Consider the following 18,719-nt stretch of genomic DNA (forward strand, 5'->3'; position numbering starts at 1 on the left):
CTTTCACATTATTAGAGTATATTATATTGTTTCTATTACTGACAAAATCGTGTCAAAGCACTGTAATGTATTTTTGTCAATTTAGAGCCAATTTAAAATGTTATATATACTACTGGGTTTATTAGTAGCATAGTACTTATACCATATGAGTATATTATTTAATATAAAAAATAATCATTAGTGTAAAGTATATATAGTGGAGTAAGAAGTACAGTATTTGAAAAGCGCTATATAAGTATAATGAATTATTATTATTATTATTATTATTATTATTATTATTACCGCTGAAATGTAGTGGAGACAAAGTATAACATGGCACAAAATGGAAATACTCAAGTAAAGTACAAGTATGTCAAAACTGTACTTAAGTACAGTCCTTGTGTACAAAGACCTTATAAAATTGTTTAAGTTAAGTTTTATTTACCCACGTTTAAGCCGCTATTTTGTTCAGGCAGTGTGTTGGACAGAACCGGGTCCTCGCTCTCTGCAGTTTGAAACCGTCGCGGTGAGAGAAGACACCTAGCAACAGTAGCCGGGGAGAGAGGAGGAGGTGGGCATGGTATTATGATAATATTTTCAACTAACAGTACATTACAGTTAACCGTGGTGTTTACGGTTATGCGTATGGTAACAATAAGAACTTTATTTCTACCGTACGTAATAAGGTGTGCTATTGCTAACCGGTGGCATGAGTGATTAGCTTCTTGCCTTGCTAACTGGCTAATGACTGTTAGCATGCCTGTCAAAATCGGCTTCCAGGAATGGCTCGAGCAGCAAACGGTATTCTAATTGTCTTTGCTCTCGCCTTTAATGGACAACGATCCGCATAACCTTGGGTAACTCATGTTTCGTAAAGTTCTGGTATGAAGATCTTGAGAATCGCCATGTCTTGCTGTTGGCTTGCCTCACACATGCCTGACCAAGTTGGCCTACATGTACAGAATTGTGCCAGCACGAATATTCTTTGCCCGGTGCTTATACCAATCCTACATTTCCACCAGTTCGTGATTTTCGCTCATTTTAAATAGGTCAATATATTGTTAACCATAAAAACCTAGACATGGGTTTGCTAGGTTATCGTTTCCTTGGATTAGTCACGTCTGCTATAGGAGAACATGATGCAACGTTCACAACTTAGGGAAAGTATGTAAATATGAGAGACGTGCTAATGCAATTTTAAGCCACTTGGGTTATGCTTTTAACAACAAATATTACAAGCAGTTTGATATTGATATTGTAAATGAATACAAATACGGTACAAGCATTATGCATAATTTGTTAGCCGCAAATATTAGCTATTCGTTTTGAGTGTTGTTTTATGCTATAATTAATTACCGAAAATAAATGGCCAAATAGAAAAATTGCCAAAGTGCAGCGGGTATTCAGTTGCGAGGTTCTTTAATATAATGTCACATGCCAACGTAAAGCATCTCTCAAATTATATAGTTCATCGCTGCCCAGTGTTTTCGAGAATTCAGTGTCACTTCACTTGATGGTCTGCGTTTGTCACCTTCAAGTCGTCTGTGTTTGAGTTTTCCCACAGACTAGGAACGCACCGTGCGCCCTCCCTTGAAACTGAGCATGCGCACAACATGTTGTAAACAATGAGACTATTCCAGACCGTCTCCAGCTTTGTGTCTGTCCAACAGTTTATCTGTGCAAAACTAACAACGATTTCAAGTAGATCCGCGCGTATTAAATAAAAATGTTCCTTGGTAAGTATAGGTACACATTTGTTACTAGATGTCAACACGTACACTTTGATTTTTATCGGCATCATCACCACGAAGACGTATCAAATTTGTTACGTTACAGCCCGAAAACCCACCTCGAATGACATACTTGGGCGTGACAGCATGCGAATGAACCGACTAATGTTGTTATAATGTATCCAGTTTTCTGTGTATTTGTGATCGTTAATATTTCAGCCCAAATCGGGTGCTTTAAGGTTGCTCTGTCAGTTTAGATTTTCATTTGAGCAGTTTCCCTCATGCTAGCTTTGTAAGGCACACTCCCCGGCTGCTAAAGCTGACTTGTTTAGCAAGCTAGCTAGCACATGCTAGTTCCACATTAGTGTGATTGTTTCTGATAAGGTGTAAGATGTTACGTTAGTATATGGGTATACGAAATTTAATTAGCAACTGCTTTATTTATTTATAGTGATATATACTGAATTTGTCAAAGTCTTTGTAGGCGTTGAGCACACACGAGCTATGTAATGGATTTGTACAGCCTAGAAATACTTGGCTGTGGAGGACAAGGTTTACTTGTTATTAAAATAAGCCTGTATTATATTTAACAATGTGTGGCAGCTTGTTGTAGTATATAAAGGACCTTTGGCATGTAATACACAATAAGTGCACACAGAGCAATCGCAAGTTGCTGGACTGCTATTTTGAGGGATTATAGTGGAACTACAAAACACATTGTCACTTAATTTAGAGTTTCACCAATGTCTTAGTTCGTGTTCTAATAGTAGTTTTATGAGTTATGACCAATCTATAGTATACACAGTCCTGTATTCACACTGTTTAAATGCTAGAGGTAAAAATAAATGTGCTGAATTTGGTTTTGTTATCTGTAAGTCATGGTAGTGGGGATGCATGGATGAAAAAAAAATTCTTAGGCCCTCTGCTATTCACATGTCATCTTGTTTGAATGATATTTGTTATGGAACATTATTTATTTTATTATTTAATTTTTAGCATTCACAAGTATTGGAAGAAATTGTTCTATAAGTAATCCGTTTTAGTAACTTTGTTGAAGTATTAATTGAGACAACAAAATTGTACACTGTTATTTTTGATATTTAATTTATTTTAAAATCTGGAACATTAAAAAGAGATTAATTCTAAGTTTAACATTTCTCTTAATTATGGTTTTTTTTGTTTATTAACAACTGATGGTCATAATTGCAGATGTCGAGGGCTGTATTATAATAATATTTTCATAATTGATTAACATTTTAATCTTTTTCTTGATTATCTGATTTGTGGTTTGGTCCATAAAATGTCAGAAAATGGTGAAAAATGTTCTTCATTGTTTCCCCAAAGCCCAGGGTGATGTCCTCCAATGTCGTGTTTTGTCCACAACTCGAAGATAATCAGTTTACTGTCCTAGAACACTAAAGAAACCAGAAAATACTTACATTTGAGTAGCTGAAATCAGAGAATGTGGACATTTTTCTTAAAAATTGATTCCAAAGGATTAATCTATTATCAAAACAGTTGGCGATTAATTTAATAATTGACAACTAATCAGTCAATCTTTACTGCCCTACTGAAGTGTATGGTGTTTTGTGTTGTAGGGAGCTGAAGCATGGAGGCGGTTCTGAGCAGGCTGAGGGGGCTGAGTGCTGATGAACTTCGGGAGGAGTTTGCCCGAGCAGACGTCAAGTGCGGCCCTATCACAGCTACCACCCGAGCCACCTTTGAGAGGAAGTTAGCCCGAGTCCTGGCCGGGCCGGAGAGCACTGCTGCTGAATCGGACAACAGCTCTTCAGCAGGCATCTCGGGCAGTGCGGCCTCTGTTGCTGATGCCAAACCTGTGTCATGTGCCACCTCTGCAGTTGCACCCACCACTGCTGCTACAAGCAGCAACCCCACTGAGACCGCCAGCGAAGAGTTGGACTTTGGCTACGGTGTGGGTCTCAATCCTCCAGAGGAAGAGGAGATCTTAGTAAAGACGACCTCAAACATCTCTGCTGAATGCAGTAACTCTCAGTCCAAAACGGAAACCCCATCAAAGCCGGCACAAGTGTCTCCAACCTTTTATTATGGAGTATGTCCGCTGTGGGAGGATGTTTTGGCTAGAAATGGTAAGAGCAGCTCATCTTGTTACTTTGGGTGGCATCATAAAGACAGTCATTGACCACAGAGCCTCCAAGCATCATATCATCATGATTTGATATTGCTGGAGGAAATTCTTGCTGGTTTATTATCCACCCTGGCTATTAAAATCCTAATTTTCCACATTGCATTTGTAGCAGGCCTAGCTTAAGCTAATTACCTGACCATGACTTAAAATGATTCATTTTTGACAATAGCCATAGAAGACAATTAACATGTTCCATAAATCGAAATGTTAAGAATGAAGTTGTTGTTGCTGTGCAAAAAAAAAAGATGAAGAAATCAATTGTCACTGTTCCATTCATCACTTGTTATCAATAGCTCACTTGAGTTACATGATTTTTTTTTTTTTGCCTTGCAATCAGAACACTCATACCATTGCAACAGTTACACAGGGTTGTCACAATCTCAGTATTAAATAGAAAATAAATCAAAATGAGAATCGGTGATTCCCCTAGTATTATTTCTTCTCCACACCAGCCTACATGCGGTATCCGGTGCATGTCTGTCGCAAAAGAAAAAACACTTCAGAGACACCACAGCTTAGCTCACCAGCCATTATATCATACTTCATACCATGCATACTACCTTTAAAGTTGATTTTTAAAATGTAAATGCTGTCGGGGCATAAAAGATCAAGACTTGATAGGCCAACAGTGACATAGCTGTTAGTGCTAAAAAGAAGGTTTAGGTTAAATCAAAGCATCATATTGTGACCTTAAAATCAAAAGTCAAATTGAATATTGGATTTGGAGGATTGTGACACCCTTAATTCAAAGTAACATTTAATTTAGCGCTGTGCTGACACTGAGAAGTTAATATCATAAGAAACAAACCATTCTAACTGATCTTCCACAGTCAGTAATCAAATGAAATTCATGCTTGTGCACATGGAAAATAAGTTGATTTAAATAGTTCTAACGACACTTAATAATTCTTTAACAGAAGAGAATATTGTTTTCATTGAATTTTTTTTCTGTTTTCTCATGTATTAAGTCATAGTGATAAACTGTTTTTGTGGGGGTGTGTGCATGTGGCCTAGAAACACAGACTATATCATGCAGTCACAATGCCCCAGGAAAAATACTTGAGGAAAAAATGCTTTGCACCTTTCCATCTGGTGTACCTACAGGACGGAAACACATATGATAAATATATCATTTCAATTTAAATTATTTAATCATTTAAAAAATGGTAAGCCATTTTGTCCAAATGTATGAATTCCTCATACTGCAGTTTGCCTTTTTTTAAATCTTATCTTATATTGTCTCAAATAGTTGTTGTGATACCAGTATTTTAAACTTCAATACAATACTAGTTGAACATTAACGTGTTACTATATTAGATACCTCTTTCAGTATCACAGCAAGAGGAAGAAAGTCTTAAGCAGACAAAATTTTGAGGGCCTGTGTTGCTACGTTGTTAATATTTAAAATTAACAACCTGTAAAAGGTGCTGGTACAGAAAGAGTCGCTGGTGTTGCTGTGTTGCAAATTTTAGGCAGGACAATAAAGATGAGGAAGGAATGAGCACTTTTTACAGCGTTGGTACTTTTGAAACTATAAATAACATATGTTGTATTGCATTAAACATGGTATTGAAAAGGTATTGCAGTATTGATACTTTTGACAGCTTTATTGTTTCAGCCTTAAAAAAATACAGAACTCCTGTGGACACGATTTTTTAATAGGTTTAACTTCATACCAATTTGAGGCTAAAGTCCGCGCATAAAGGATTATTCTGTTCCTCGTTTGTTTATTCATGATATCTACGGTGTCATCCAGTTTCTGTATTTGTTTTGGAGACCAAGTACTCCTAAAACAAATACAGACACAGGATCCTGATGTACTACGACATCCACATTTGTTTGTTAAGTGGATGAAAATATTTGCTGTTATTTCTTTGGTGGTAAACAGTAGGGCTGCCTAACCTCTCTGGAATAGAGTATTGATCTGTATTAATCTCGAGCTACCTCAAAAATCAATGCTGGTAATGTTAATCCATCAGTGCAGGCTTTTATTGCAACTGCAAAAGTAGTAACATTTTGTAGATCCTGATCAAACTATGACTTTACAGGCTCATGGGACAAAAAGTAAAAGAATGCAAAAATCCTTGAACCACCACTTCAAAAGCCACATTAACAAACAGTAATAAATAAAACAAGAATATAATGTACCCATCATGTAGAAAAATTTAAAATGGATTAAAAGTTAATTCTGATTTGGTTTTCTGTTTGTAGAGAGAGCACATGTGTATACAGATAAGAAAGATGCCCTTCAAGCTGTAAAGATGATGAAGGGAGCCCGCTTCAAAGCCTTCCCCAACCGTGAGGATGCTGAGAAGTTCGCTAAGGGGATCTGTGACTATTTCCCCTCTCCCAACAAATCTACACCCTGTGTATCTCCTGTCAAACCGGGCCTGGTCATTAGTAAAGGTAAGTAGATAACGATGTTTGAGACCTCTTGGTAAAAAGCTCCCTAATCCCCTCTTGTTATATATTTTTTAATAGTTCATTCAAGGTTTCATCAAGTAATGACACAACAGAGGGCTGAGAGATTTGTTTTTTTTCCCTGTCAGTAGAATGCTCTCTATAATATTAAATCATCAGCATTTTCAGTGATTGGTTTCTTCTTTTTTGCATTAATTAATTCATTAAAGCTACTGTAAGGAACATTCATATTTTGTTCTTCAAAGGTATTTTGCCAGTGTCACATGCCTTTTAGCACCCCCTCACATGAATTTGGCACACTTGGAAATGTGTTACTTGGCATAGTAAATGTAATAATATTACCAAAATCCTGCTAAGGATTCATCATTTAGAAAAACTGAAAATGGGGGGTAGAAAGGCTGATTCTGAAAATAGCTGGATGGTCTTGTTAACTTATGTAGGTCATGTAGAGGCATTAGTGTTAAACTGAGACTGGTTCATAACCAGTTCAAAACTCTTTGTAGTAGCTTTAATTCAAGTGCCTGATCATCATTTTAAAATGTCAATATAGTGATGAGATGGGTTATTCCTCCAAGTTTTATCAGGTCAGTCGTATGTGGCATGTCATGGGAAATAAACAGATGCACGAGACATGCTTGAACAATATTTTAAGTTTCAGACAGCCTGTGCCTAACCTTCACTCTGTTTTCCCTCTTCACGCCAGACAACATGGAGGTTGATACCATCAACCGGGAGCGGGCCAACAGTTTCAAGAGCCCACGCACCCAGGATCTGACCGCCAAGCTGAGGAAGGCTGTGGAGAAGGGTGACGAGATGGCCTTCAGCGAGCTGGTGTGGAACAACCCACGCTATCTCATTGGCTCAGGGGATAATCCCACTATTGTGCAGGTAAGGACATAAAGTTTATTTCTTGATGTGCTCAGTCTCAAATCATTTGTTTATTGCTAATTTAAGAACCAGTTTCCTAAACACAGGATGGATAAAACCAGTAGTCAAATTAAGAGGTGGTGTTGTTTGACCTTGTTGTATTGCTGGTAGTGTTGTGCATTCTCAAACTCTGTGGAAACTTGCTATTAATAGAGATGCATAGCCTTACTTGTAATGTTGTCATTTGTTGATACATAGACGTCTTTTCCACATCAGTGCCAACCTTACAGCTAATGTCCTTGTCAAGCTTGCAGTTGCTAAGATGAAGACAAAAATATGACCTGCTTTGTGTGTGCGTATAATAAATCTTGCCTTCATCAGGTTACAAGTACATTCTCGATTTATTTTTTCATTTGCCTTAAAGTCAATGTATGTATTAGTCTTTAGCATGGCTGAGCAAGTTACTTTGAAAAGTGAGTATTACATATTACTAGTTACTTTCATTTGAAAATAATATATTTACAATATTAATGTCTGTGTAGAGTGATGTGTTACAGGGGAGAGGGTAATGTTGTATCATATCAGTATCCTCGCAATTGCCCGCATATTGCGACACTGAAAGTGTGCTGCAAGATGTTTCAATCATTCATACCGTGTTTGTAGCTCTGTGCAGACTTTCATCTCAGTTGTGTCTCACAGGTGAAACCACAAACTAAAGAGTTTAAATTGGCCTTTATTTATGCAGTTTTAAGTCTGTTTTTCGACAACGCATGTGTAAACCTGAGGTTTATGCCCAATAAAAAAGCAGTGATTAAATATGTTCGCTTACATTTTTCAACCTAGGCAGGGCAGAGTGCTGCTCTCTCTAATATCGTACCAATGGCCGACAAGGTTTACCGTTATATGTCCCAAAATGCAAATGTTACTTGTTCTTATGTTGCTTTTTGTTTTTGTTAGTAAAATTTCAAAAAATGGTGAAAGATGTCGACTGCTGTTTCCTAAAGCCTAAGAACATTTGAAGTCTTCAAATGACTTGTTTTACAACTAAAACATCTTTAGTTTACTGTCACTGTAAGTATTAAAGAACCCAGGAAATATTCACATTTGAAAAGCTAGATTCAGATAAGTTTTTTTTTTCTTAACAAATTGCTCAAACCAATAATTGGTTATCAAAATACATTACAATACAGTCATTTTTGTGCTTGTTTATTGTTTTAACCATTAGTCAGGTGACTGTTACATTACTGGCTGTATTTTGCCACACTTTTTGACAACCCCCTAAATTAAATTTTGACACATTTGGTTATGTGTTATTTGGCATAGTAAATGTAATAGGGGTGTCACAATTTCATTTCTGTATGATCAAAATAAGCTAACTCGAAAATCAGTAGAAATAATCATCATCACTTTAATTTATTAAATCCTCTGAAAAAAATTAAGGCACAAACAAGGTCACATTAACAGTGTTAATAGGTAAGGTGCAGAAATTTGTGAGACAAATTAATAAATAAATAAAAGAGTTATTGAAAAATTTTAAAGCAGTAGAAATTACAATCAATGAAATTAGCAATTAAACCCTGGAATTGCCTCAGTGGTATTAGTGAGGACACCTTAAAGGCTTTCTGAAGGAAATTCAAAACTGAAAGGAGATTTTCCTAGCTCTGCATAAATCAAAAGCAGGATTGGCGATTCTCCCAGTATTCTTTTTTTGTCTCTCCACCCCCGCCTACTTGCATGCGTCCAGCGCATGTCCAAAGAAAGAACAAACAAAACAACACTTAAAAGAAGAGTTTGAAAATGTAAATGACGGTTGTCAGGGCATAATAACTGTGATCTACTAATATTTACAAATCAGGACTCTACGTCTCTAACAATGACACAATTAGTACTGAAAAAGAATGTTTAATCGAATCATGACACCCCCAAAAAGTGATAATATTTCTGAAATCCTAACAACACGTTATACATTACACTTGGTTACCACTAAAGGTGATATATTGCTGTAATGGATTACCCCCAACACTGTTCTTTAGGTGTTGGTATTATAAACCTGCACCTTTGGTGATGATATATTATAAATACCAACTATTGTTTCTTAGGCTCAGATGCTCAAAAATAAACTAAATGTTGGTTGATAAATCCCTAACTTCAGCAGGTGAAGTTAAGGTCAGATGCTGCTTTTGAACAAAATTAAGCATCCCTTCCTGTTGACAGGAGATTAAAGAGGATTATGTCCTGATCCATAAAGTTGTTCTACTGTTGTGTCTGGTTAGGAGGGCTGCCGGTACAACGTAATGCACGTGGCAGCCAAGGAGAACCAGGCGGGAGTCGCCCAGCTGCTGTTGGACACCTTGGAAAACCCAGAGTTTATGCGCCTCATGTACCCAGATGACCAGGAAGTCATGCTGCAGAAACGTATCCGCTACATTGTAGATCTTTACCTCAACACTCCAGATAAGGCTGTAAGTTCTTTTTTTTTGTACCAGCCAAAACCAGATAAATGAGATTCTTTAAAAAAGGAGTTAATGGGCTCTGTTTGTATGTTCCAGGGCTTTGAAACACCACTCCACTTTGCCTGTAAGTTTGGGTGCCCAGAAGTGGTCAACGTCCTGTGCTCGCATCCTGACATCGATAAGAACTGTAAGAACAAGGATGGCCAGAAGCCTTGTGATGTAAGCAGTTTTATTTTTAACCCTAATTTAACTTGGTAACATGCACACTGAGTAAGAAAACCTTCAGCATTGGTTATTGTTGCTTGGGGTTATCACACAGAAAGCATTCATGAATGTGTACACATACATATGTGAGCTTTCTGTCTGCTACTGCTGAACACTGACGTCCTGGCAGTAGCAGCTGTGGAGAGGTGCAGTCATGCTTACTCGGGTTTTGAAGCTGTGAACTTTCTATTTTGCTTTTTAAATCTTTTGGCAGCAATCACTGACTGCACATAGAAGTCTAAAGATAGATGAGCAGGAGCAAATTCTTTCCCCTGCTAATTCAACCACAGTTATATGTTGTCAGCTGTACATATATCCACAGTTATTCTTTTTTTTTCCTTTTCACAGCTTATTTGTAGCAGAAAAAATAAGACTCAAGAAGTGAAGCAGAAGATAAGTGACTATTTGGAAGGTAAGGATTCATGCATTTCTTAAAAAAATGCATATTTTATTTACTGTTCTCCACTGTTTACTTTTTGACACATGCAAGTGTCATGAAGTGAACTTTCACACAGAGAAGCCTGGTTAAATAGAATCAACAGGTTACATCATGTAGTTTGAATTTGGCTGTACTTCTCAATGTTGTTTTTTTTTTTTTTCCTCTCCCTCCCTGGTTTATCTGTCCTGTTTGTTATGGTGTTAGCCATGTGGGCTGCTAGTAGCAGATAGGCTGGAAACATCAGCTTTATGTGCTTTGGATTGGTGTAATTGGGTTAGTGTGACAGGCTGTGGGAACACTTTTTATTGTAAATCAGTTTCCAGCTTTAGTTCTGAATTTTGGCATGAGTTTCTGCATACTGTATATCTTTACTCACTATCCTGTGCACAGACTTGCACCACTTTATGCAACAGATATTTGACAACATTAAATTAGATTTTGTTTTGAAGTACAGTGCCAGCTTGAGGTTTGATTCACACTAGTGCCAACCTAACTGAAAATCAGGGATGAGAATATGATGAAGATTTTATCGATATCACTGCCAGTATTGATTCTGCTTATCAGCCTGAATTCTTCATCAATTTGCTTATTGATTCCTGATGAATCAAGCTGGCTGTAGCCTGAGATCTAGTTATAACAACCCTCTGTCATCATCTAAAATGGATGAAATGAGCAAAAATTGCACAGAAAATTATTTAATTTAGGCTTTCTTACTCAAAGAAAAAAATCCACTAAGCCTGCCCAGGTGGAACTAAATGTATTACAGCAGGATATTTACCCTCAATAACTGATGTGCTGCTCAGTTGGGAAGCAGAAGCACTCGTGTCAGATATCTGACGTTCACAACATATGCTTGAATTGAAGCCCATGTTGTGTATTATATGTATTATCAAAATGAGAATTTCACACCATTATAACTACTGCTGTTGCCATATTTCTTTGTGAAGTGAAAGACACAGTCTGAAGAGCCGTGTTCCTCGAAATGTCACTACTTTGGTACATTAAATAAGTGGACGTTGGAGCTCTGTGTAGTTCTAGTCATTCATTTATTTATTTCATTGTTTGTTCACTTTTGGTTCAGCACCTGGCCTTTTTTGATTTGGATGTGTGTGCATACTCCTCTCTCTTTGTGAAAAGAAGCCACACATTGGATGATTTCTTGATTTCTTGATGCAAGCTTTTGGCAGTATAGACTGATGAGTTTGACATCATAGTTTTGCAGTGTGCTCTACTGTCCAAAAACATGCTGGCATTGATAAAAGGGATTGATGAGCTTTGAGGCGTATGATTCTGGTGGATCAGATCAGCGCTTCCGGTTCTCGAGTCCCATCCTTATTGAAAATGTATGTATTCATCATCCTGTAAAGTGTAATAAATAAAAGTCATGTCCATCAAACATGTTGTCATAACTTAAAATTGTCTGTTGTCTTCACAGATCGCTGCTACATCCCTTTGCTGAGGGCAACCGATAACACCTCTCAGCCCATCATTGGTTCTCTGTGGTCACCTGAGTCCTCAGAAAGTCTGTCAATGATCCAGCGGCACGCAAGAAGCCCGATGGATCCTGTGATGACGGTCACAGCCTTTGCAGGCCCCCTGAGCCCTTCTAAAGCAAGTTCTTTACCTGATTACCTGTTTATGTTTACTCAGGTCCATCAGTGCATCATTAAAAAAAAAACATTTAGTGACCAGGACATATTGTCCTCTCCTGTAGGCAGATGATTTTCGTCGGTCCTGGAAGACGCCGCCCAGAGACCGGGCAGAGCTTTTCCACCACATCCTGAAGTCTGATCCTGATCGTGGGGCAGAGAGAGTGGGCAGGTGAGTCCAGAACATCACTTCTCAAAGATATCTGGACTTTGTTGAAGAGTGATACCACTGGGATTATTGCTGTCTCACTGTGTGTGTGCATCAGAGGAAATAGCTTTTGCACCAGCCAGAAAAACATGTCTTTGGGGATTACAGACATGTCAAGCCATGTACTACACACCCTGAGCTCAAACTGGTTTCATTCATTGTTAAATGTCATCTCCACTCTCAAACACATTGTAGCTTATTGTAGCTGAAAAATGGTCCACCGGCACTGTGACAGCAGTTTTTTTTTCTTGGACATAAATTAGTCTACAAAATTGCAGGGAAATTGAATCATATGTGTAATTTTTAGTTAATGAAAGGTTTATTCAGTCTCCAGAAACTATGAGAAAACCATTTTTTGACTAATAAATAAAGAGATATGGCTGAATTCAGTGTGTAATAGTCTAAATGGTAAGTCATCCTTCATCTACAGAGACCTGGCTCATGGGAAGGGCTACCCATGGGCTGAGTACTGGGACTTTCTGGACAGCTTTGTGGATCTGTCATCGACTGAGGGGCTGCGCAAGCTGGAAGAATACCTCAGCAAGAGGGATTTCAGCCCCCTGTCTCATGAAGAGGCTGGAGAGAATGAGACCAGCAACAGGTTCAAAACCCCCTCTCCAGGTACTTCCACCTGCACGTCCTGAAAAAAGTCTAAACTGCTGAATTAAGAAAGTGGCTGTGCACATTCCAGATCATCCTCCCTGATTAATTTCATCCATTTATTCAATTTTCTATTAATTGACATTGTAGTATAATCAGTGTAATAAAGCCTCATGTCAAGTCTGTTTTTATTCATCATCCCTGGCTGCAGGCAAGCCCAAGAAGTTCTGCAACTCCATCTCTGTTGGTGCCTTCCTGGACGAGGGTGATGATATCAGCCTCGAGGAGATGAAGAACCGGCAGAACGCAGCGCTCACCAGCATCACCTCCTCTGCTGCGTCCAAGGACGGCCTGAAGGGAGCAGTGGGGGGTCGCGAGTTCCACATCCTGCCCATCGCGCTGCATCACCGCGGGGCCGACCTGATCGAGACGGCGGCCGAGCAGGACCTGCTGTGCTGCTGCGACGACGGCCTCCTGTCGCCTGGCGTTGTCTGCAAAAACGGGGTGTGCTCCTCTTCCAGAGATAGGACTCACAATGGAGACAAGGTGACCCCTCGCACCTCCCCGTCCTCCTCCTGCCTGCTGTCGCCCATCTCCAACCTCATGGTGGAGTTTGAGCGCATGTCACTGCAGGAGCCGCTGGACAGCCCCACCAGCTGCAGGGAGAGGAGGAGCAGTGGTGGGAGCAGGCACAGGGAGGCCCGGGACTCCTACGGCTCCTCCTCAGCCACAGACCTGAGCTCCGGGCTGAACCGCCTGTCGCTGGGTCACAGCAGTCAGGACGGCGAGGCGGTGGAGGGGCTGGGCTGGAGAACAGAGGGAGGAGGGACAGAAGAGAGGCGCAGCAGTGGCAGCTCAGAGGAGTACTTTGAAGCAGAGGAGAGTCTGGAGATGCTGGGCAGGACTAGGGGGTCAGTGTCAGGGGGGCGCAACTTCTGTGCAAGGTCCAAGTCATGGGACCATGGAGGGAGGGACCTGAGCAGCTCAGGATCCTCTGGCTCCTCCTATAAATCCTTAGATAACTCCAACGAGTTCCTACCCAGGACCCCACCGCACATTAGAAGAGGACTTTTCATTGACGGGTAAGTCACTCTGGTTTCTCTGCAGAGAGCACAACATGGTTGACTTGAACTTAGAGCTACTTTAATTAAAAAATATATAGACAGTATTTTACTAGATGATGTGTCACAATCTTTAGACTTGATATAGGGATGGATGGATCAAATCAGCAGGATTGTTACTTTGATTTTCACAAGCCACTCATATGTTGTGGATTCCTTTAAAAACAACTATATATGATAATGTTATATAAATACAAACTGTGGGTGGCTCCATCACTCTCAAATGTTTTAGCACTACTGAATAATGTTAGTGCTAATAAACTTTGGTTTGGTTCAGTCGCACACTTCCACATCAGCCTTGTGACAGTTAAATACATCCATGGAGAACGGCAGAAACATAACTTACTATGGAGCAACTTTTCACCTGTAGGCTAGATATAAATACAGTAAGATGCACTCTTTGTGACCAGAACATAACACACAGCAGCAAGCCAAGTATCCTCTTCAAGCACACTGTGAAAGGTTTAAGAGGACTGAACACAAACAAGAAGATATGTTATAATACTAGCACATTTTCCTAATGTATCACTGTTGATACTGACAAACTTGTGACAAAAGGTATCAGTATTGTATCAAATTATAAAAGCTTGGTGTCACCCATCCCTAATTTGATATTCTAATTAGAAATAAATAACAAGTCCTGTCTGATATTTTGGGGCACGATAGTCTCTAATTCTAGTCCAGACAACACCAGCGGACACATACTTCAGTTTGACTACAAAAAGGGAAATGTGACAGAGATCCAGTTATAAAAGGGTTTGATGGTCCCCCATTTTATGAGTTATGATGATAAAGATTCAGTAGATTAATCTTGTGTGTCTTTACAGGGATTCACCAACCAAGTTGGACAGAGAGGTATTGTCAGCAGTAGAAGGCATAGACCTCGATCCCCAGAAGTATCCCAGCATTCAGAAGTGGAAGAGCACAATAAAGTCATACTCTGCAGCAGAAATGCAGAGGTTAGTGAGCTTTTTATTGTCATTATTGACATACTGACATTTTATTACAGTGCATATTACTTCCTGTGTGTTTGTTGTGCTGTCCTGGCCTAAAAAGAGGTTTTTGGTTTCAGTGTTTGATTAAATCAGATTTATCAGATTAAAGGCTAAATTCCGTAATATTTATTGTGTGTGCAAACAATTCTGTCTTCGAGGTCATTTTGTCACAGAAATTCATGGCCATTTCAATCCTTCAGATTCTGGCATGTTGGACATACTTTGACTTATAGTCTCTTTGGTTTAAAGCTTTGGAGTGTGAATACTGTCATTATGCAACATAAAAGCATGTTAAATATGAAAAGACAAATGATCAGGAAAGGTTTTGCACTCTAAAGGCTTTTAAAGCAATAGCATCAGGTGCATGCAGAGTAACAGTCTCATCCAAACATTACGATCAAATTGACAGAAAAGGAAGCTCTTTGAATGCAAAAAGAATCTGTGTATTTTATGTGCAAAGGGTGACAAAATGTGACTACAAAGTGAATGATTCAGTCATAAGTAGGGATGCACTATTTAGATTTTTTTTCTTTTCCACCCAATGCTGCTAATTATCTCCTTCTCATGGCAGAGACCTACAACTCATAATTAAAAAGTTCACATAACCTGTAGTTTAAGCACAGCTGATTATGAAAAAGGCCAAGATGTAGAGAGCAAAGATGGATGATTTAATATTCCATAGCTCTAACCTATAAGTAAATCAGTCACTAACTGCTGCTAGAACATAAAAAAAAGAACAATTCTGACTCTAGTTCTAGTAAAGTTCATCAAAAAACCTATTAAATGTTTCGATATCTGACAAGTCAAATATTAATACCGATTTATTGGCTAATAAACACCAACACAGATATAAACCGATACACCTTAGTGTTGTCGAAAATATTGATCTTTCAATACTGAATATTTGAAATGTTTTCAATATTATTATTATATTTTTTTTTTTTGCAATATCGATACTCTCATACCAGCTGCACTGTACTCTCTCTAACTTCTCTTGGACAGCAAACTGACACACTGCTGCAGCGCCGACATAGTCCCACCTCCTCTCACTTGTTCGCATTGCTGTCTTCTTCTCGTCACTCGTCTCATTTTCTAAATCCGTTGTCATGTCATAGCCTTGTTATATTTATCTTAAATTTTATGCCATCAATGTTGAGTCTGTTTTCCCCATGGTATCGAATATCTGTATTTTTCAAGATAGTGTAGCAAAATGATAAACTCCATTATGGTGACACTAATATAACTGGAAAGGCCTGTACCAGCCAGTAATTTAACAGCCCTGTTTGGCATGCATCCATAGTTGTAGGACATAGTGCCTCAGGTGCAGATGATTGCATAAAGGTGTTTCAATGTGCAGCATAATCTCAGCACCAGGTGCAGTGATTTTTTTTTTTTTTTTTTTTTTGTCACTTAAGTTGATCAAGTGCCAACCTCCAGGGCTGAAAAATGAAGCCAACTCCATTGACTGCTCTTACAGTGGAAATACAGCTGTTGACAACCTGGTACAAAACCAGTTTTGGTCTCTATAGCTATTTTCCTTCTTGACAACTGTTCTGGAGGTGATTTTTTTTTATAACTCATCCCTTAAAGTCTCAAGTCTATTCATAATTAAGGAGTGCTTGTCACAGATTACTAGCCACTAGGTAGGTGCTTCATTCGGCAGCCTAAGCTCCGCTCACCCTCCACCTTTTTGCCCATTTTTGGGTTAGCTGGGAGTTAGCTAAATGAGGTACTGCCAAGATGGCGATGGCCAGAGCCACCACTCTGAGCTTCATAATGGCTCCTTAGTAACTTGACGTCACAGAGGCTCCGTTCTTTATCAGTTATACAGTTCATAAGTAAATATGTCAACCCTATGCAGCTAGGATGTAGTCACTTTGTGCTAGAGGACAATAAAATCTGCACTGCTTTTACATTTCAGTAGTACTAGCAAATGAACAATACTGTAAATGTAACCACTGACTGACTGTAATGCGTATTTTGTTGTGTCATCTAGCTGGCCCAGCCCTGCAGTGGTAAAACCACGACTCGGGATGCACCATCAGACTCCAGGCTCCCCCGTCAGCGGCCTGATGTCTCCCAGCGGACGCTTCAGTCCCGCTCGGCACGCCGCCTCACCAGACTTCAGCCCCAGCCGTTACAGCCCTGCCAATGCTAGCTACATCCAGCACATCCGCTTCAAGCACTTGAACGAGCCACCGATCTAACTGCCCACTTCCCCCCTCCTCCTCCTCCATCCCCCACCACTTATGGCCATACCCCTTCCGAGCCCTAACCCCACCCCACCCCTACCCTTCCCAATACAAACCCAGCTGCACCGAGGTGGCTACACCAGAGCTCAGAAACCACATACCTAACAGAAATATGCACAAGTGTCTGGAAGATTTGTATTAATGATGTATGGTACTACTCCTATGTAATACAGGAATTCTCATCACGTTGGGTTGTGATGTACACTCAAGACTTTAAAAAAGGAAAAAAAGAAACCTTGATAATTTATGTACTGTATGGGTGTGGACCATGTTGAATTGACGGTAATGTTATTTGTGGCAAGTGTGAAGCACCTGTATCATAGCCTGAGTCAACTTTTTTGAATATCGTGAAAACAAGCCGCACTCCCCAAAGTTAGTTCATCACTAAAACCTTAGTGTGGAATCCTCAACAGGATTCTCCCACTGAAGATGTTCTTAAAAAAAAGTAAAATGTCAATATTTTAAAAGTTATTTTTTGTATGTTGGTCAGTAGCACAAAATTTAAATGTTTTTATTAATGGTGTTAAAACCGACTGCCATTTCCTATGTTTTCCTCAGTTCAGGAATTGCCTTAATTTTCTGAAGTGATGGACCAGTTCTCTGTCAGTTTGGACACACTCTCTCTAGCTCATGACATGAAATACCCGGAAATGGCGACCCCTACTGGCTGCATCGGTCACAGATGATTATGGCAAACATGGGAAAAACTTATAAGACTGAAAAATCTTCAATGTTTTTATTTTGTTCTTTAATAAATGCATACATTTTCCATCTTCTCTCGGTGGTTCCTGGACATGTCTTGACTTTTCCTTTCTGCCACTACTGGCGGCCTTAGACTGTGCTTTTATTTCTCAGAAATATCATTCATTCATTCACAAACATCTCCCACAGTGTGAGTATGAATGACAAAACGCACACTCATCAGTAAAGTGTAATTTCAGACTTGTCTGAGCTAAACCTTAAAACTGCTCAGTCTGAGACCACCTTAAAGCTGTATTAAGCGACTTTAAACCACTGGGGGGCAGAACGACTCCGAACTAACAGTCACAGAACCCTGATATAATTATTAGCTTGTTATGGCTTCTTATGGCCATCTTATTAACAAAAAACTGCCTTATGCTTGCAGAGAACCCAACAGATTAGCCGAGAGCTCTGTAGAGTTGGGTGTTGATTCCCAGTGGGAACAGCAGTACTCGCAGCCTTTTTCACATTATGGGAAGTAGTTTGATTCAGTGTTACTTTAAAAACTAGCGCTTAATAGAACTTTAACGCCCCAGAGTTATGTCATGAATCTCTTTAGGTGGTTCAGATTGGCTCACAGTAAACTCATGCACACACGGCAGGTTCTTGCACTTCTCCAAAACACACATTGGAATGTGAATGCAAAAACCTGCCGTATCCAAATTATTTATAACTTCGAGTTAAATTCACCACTGTGCGAGGGCTTATCAGCGATGTCTAGGATGAAAAATAGCCAATCATTTTTGGATATTCAGATTGCCACTCTTCGTAGGTTGAAAGAAACAAGTGTTCTGAATGTAAATTTTTTGTGAATTAAACCTTTATCCGAGAGC

The 18,719-nt window shown here is 39.3% G+C and overlaps 1 protein-coding gene across 1 annotated transcript; it reads left to right on the forward strand.

The window, feature by feature from the left end:
- The first annotated feature begins 1,581 nt into the window (after positions 1-1,581).
- On the forward strand, positions 1,582-17,921 carry ankle2 (ankyrin repeat and LEM domain containing 2). Its single transcript, XM_084729072.1, has 13 exons — positions 1,582-1,715; positions 3,308-3,817; positions 6,088-6,282; positions 7,001-7,185; positions 9,438-9,626; positions 9,714-9,836; positions 10,230-10,293; positions 11,756-11,931; positions 12,035-12,141; positions 12,608-12,798; positions 12,989-13,859; positions 14,726-14,857; positions 16,890-17,921. Exons 2-13 carry the CDS (start codon positions 3,319-3,321, stop codon positions 17,098-17,100), a joined length of 2,943 nt encoding a protein of 980 aa, XP_084585198.1. The 5' UTR covers positions 1,582-1,715; positions 3,308-3,318; the 3' UTR covers positions 17,101-17,921.
- Positions 17,922-18,719: the final 798 nt, after the last annotated feature.

Source organism: Lutjanus erythropterus, chromosome 10 (genome assembly GCF_056507025.1).
Source record: "Lutjanus erythropterus isolate fLutEry1 chromosome 10, fLutEry1.hap2, whole genome shotgun sequence".
NCBI classification, from domain to species: domain Eukaryota; kingdom Metazoa; phylum Chordata; class Actinopteri; order Lutjaniformes; family Lutjanidae; genus Lutjanus; species Lutjanus erythropterus.

What these genes read in the sequence shown, in the direction of transcription:
- ankle2 (XM_084729072.1), top strand. Translation starts at nt 3,319, where the DNA reads ATGGAGGCGGTTCTGAGCAGGCTGAGGGGGCTGAGTGCTGATGAACTT. An exon ending in TCAACACTCCAGATAAGGCT is followed by an intron (nt 9,627 to 9,713) that starts GTAAGTTCTTTT and finishes TGTATGTTCCAG; the next exon opens with GGCTTTGAAACACCACTCCA. An exon ending in GATAAGTGACTATTTGGAAG is followed by an intron (nt 10,294 to 11,755) that starts GTAAGGATTCAT and finishes TTGTCTTCACAG; the next exon opens with ATCGCTGCTACATCCCTTTG.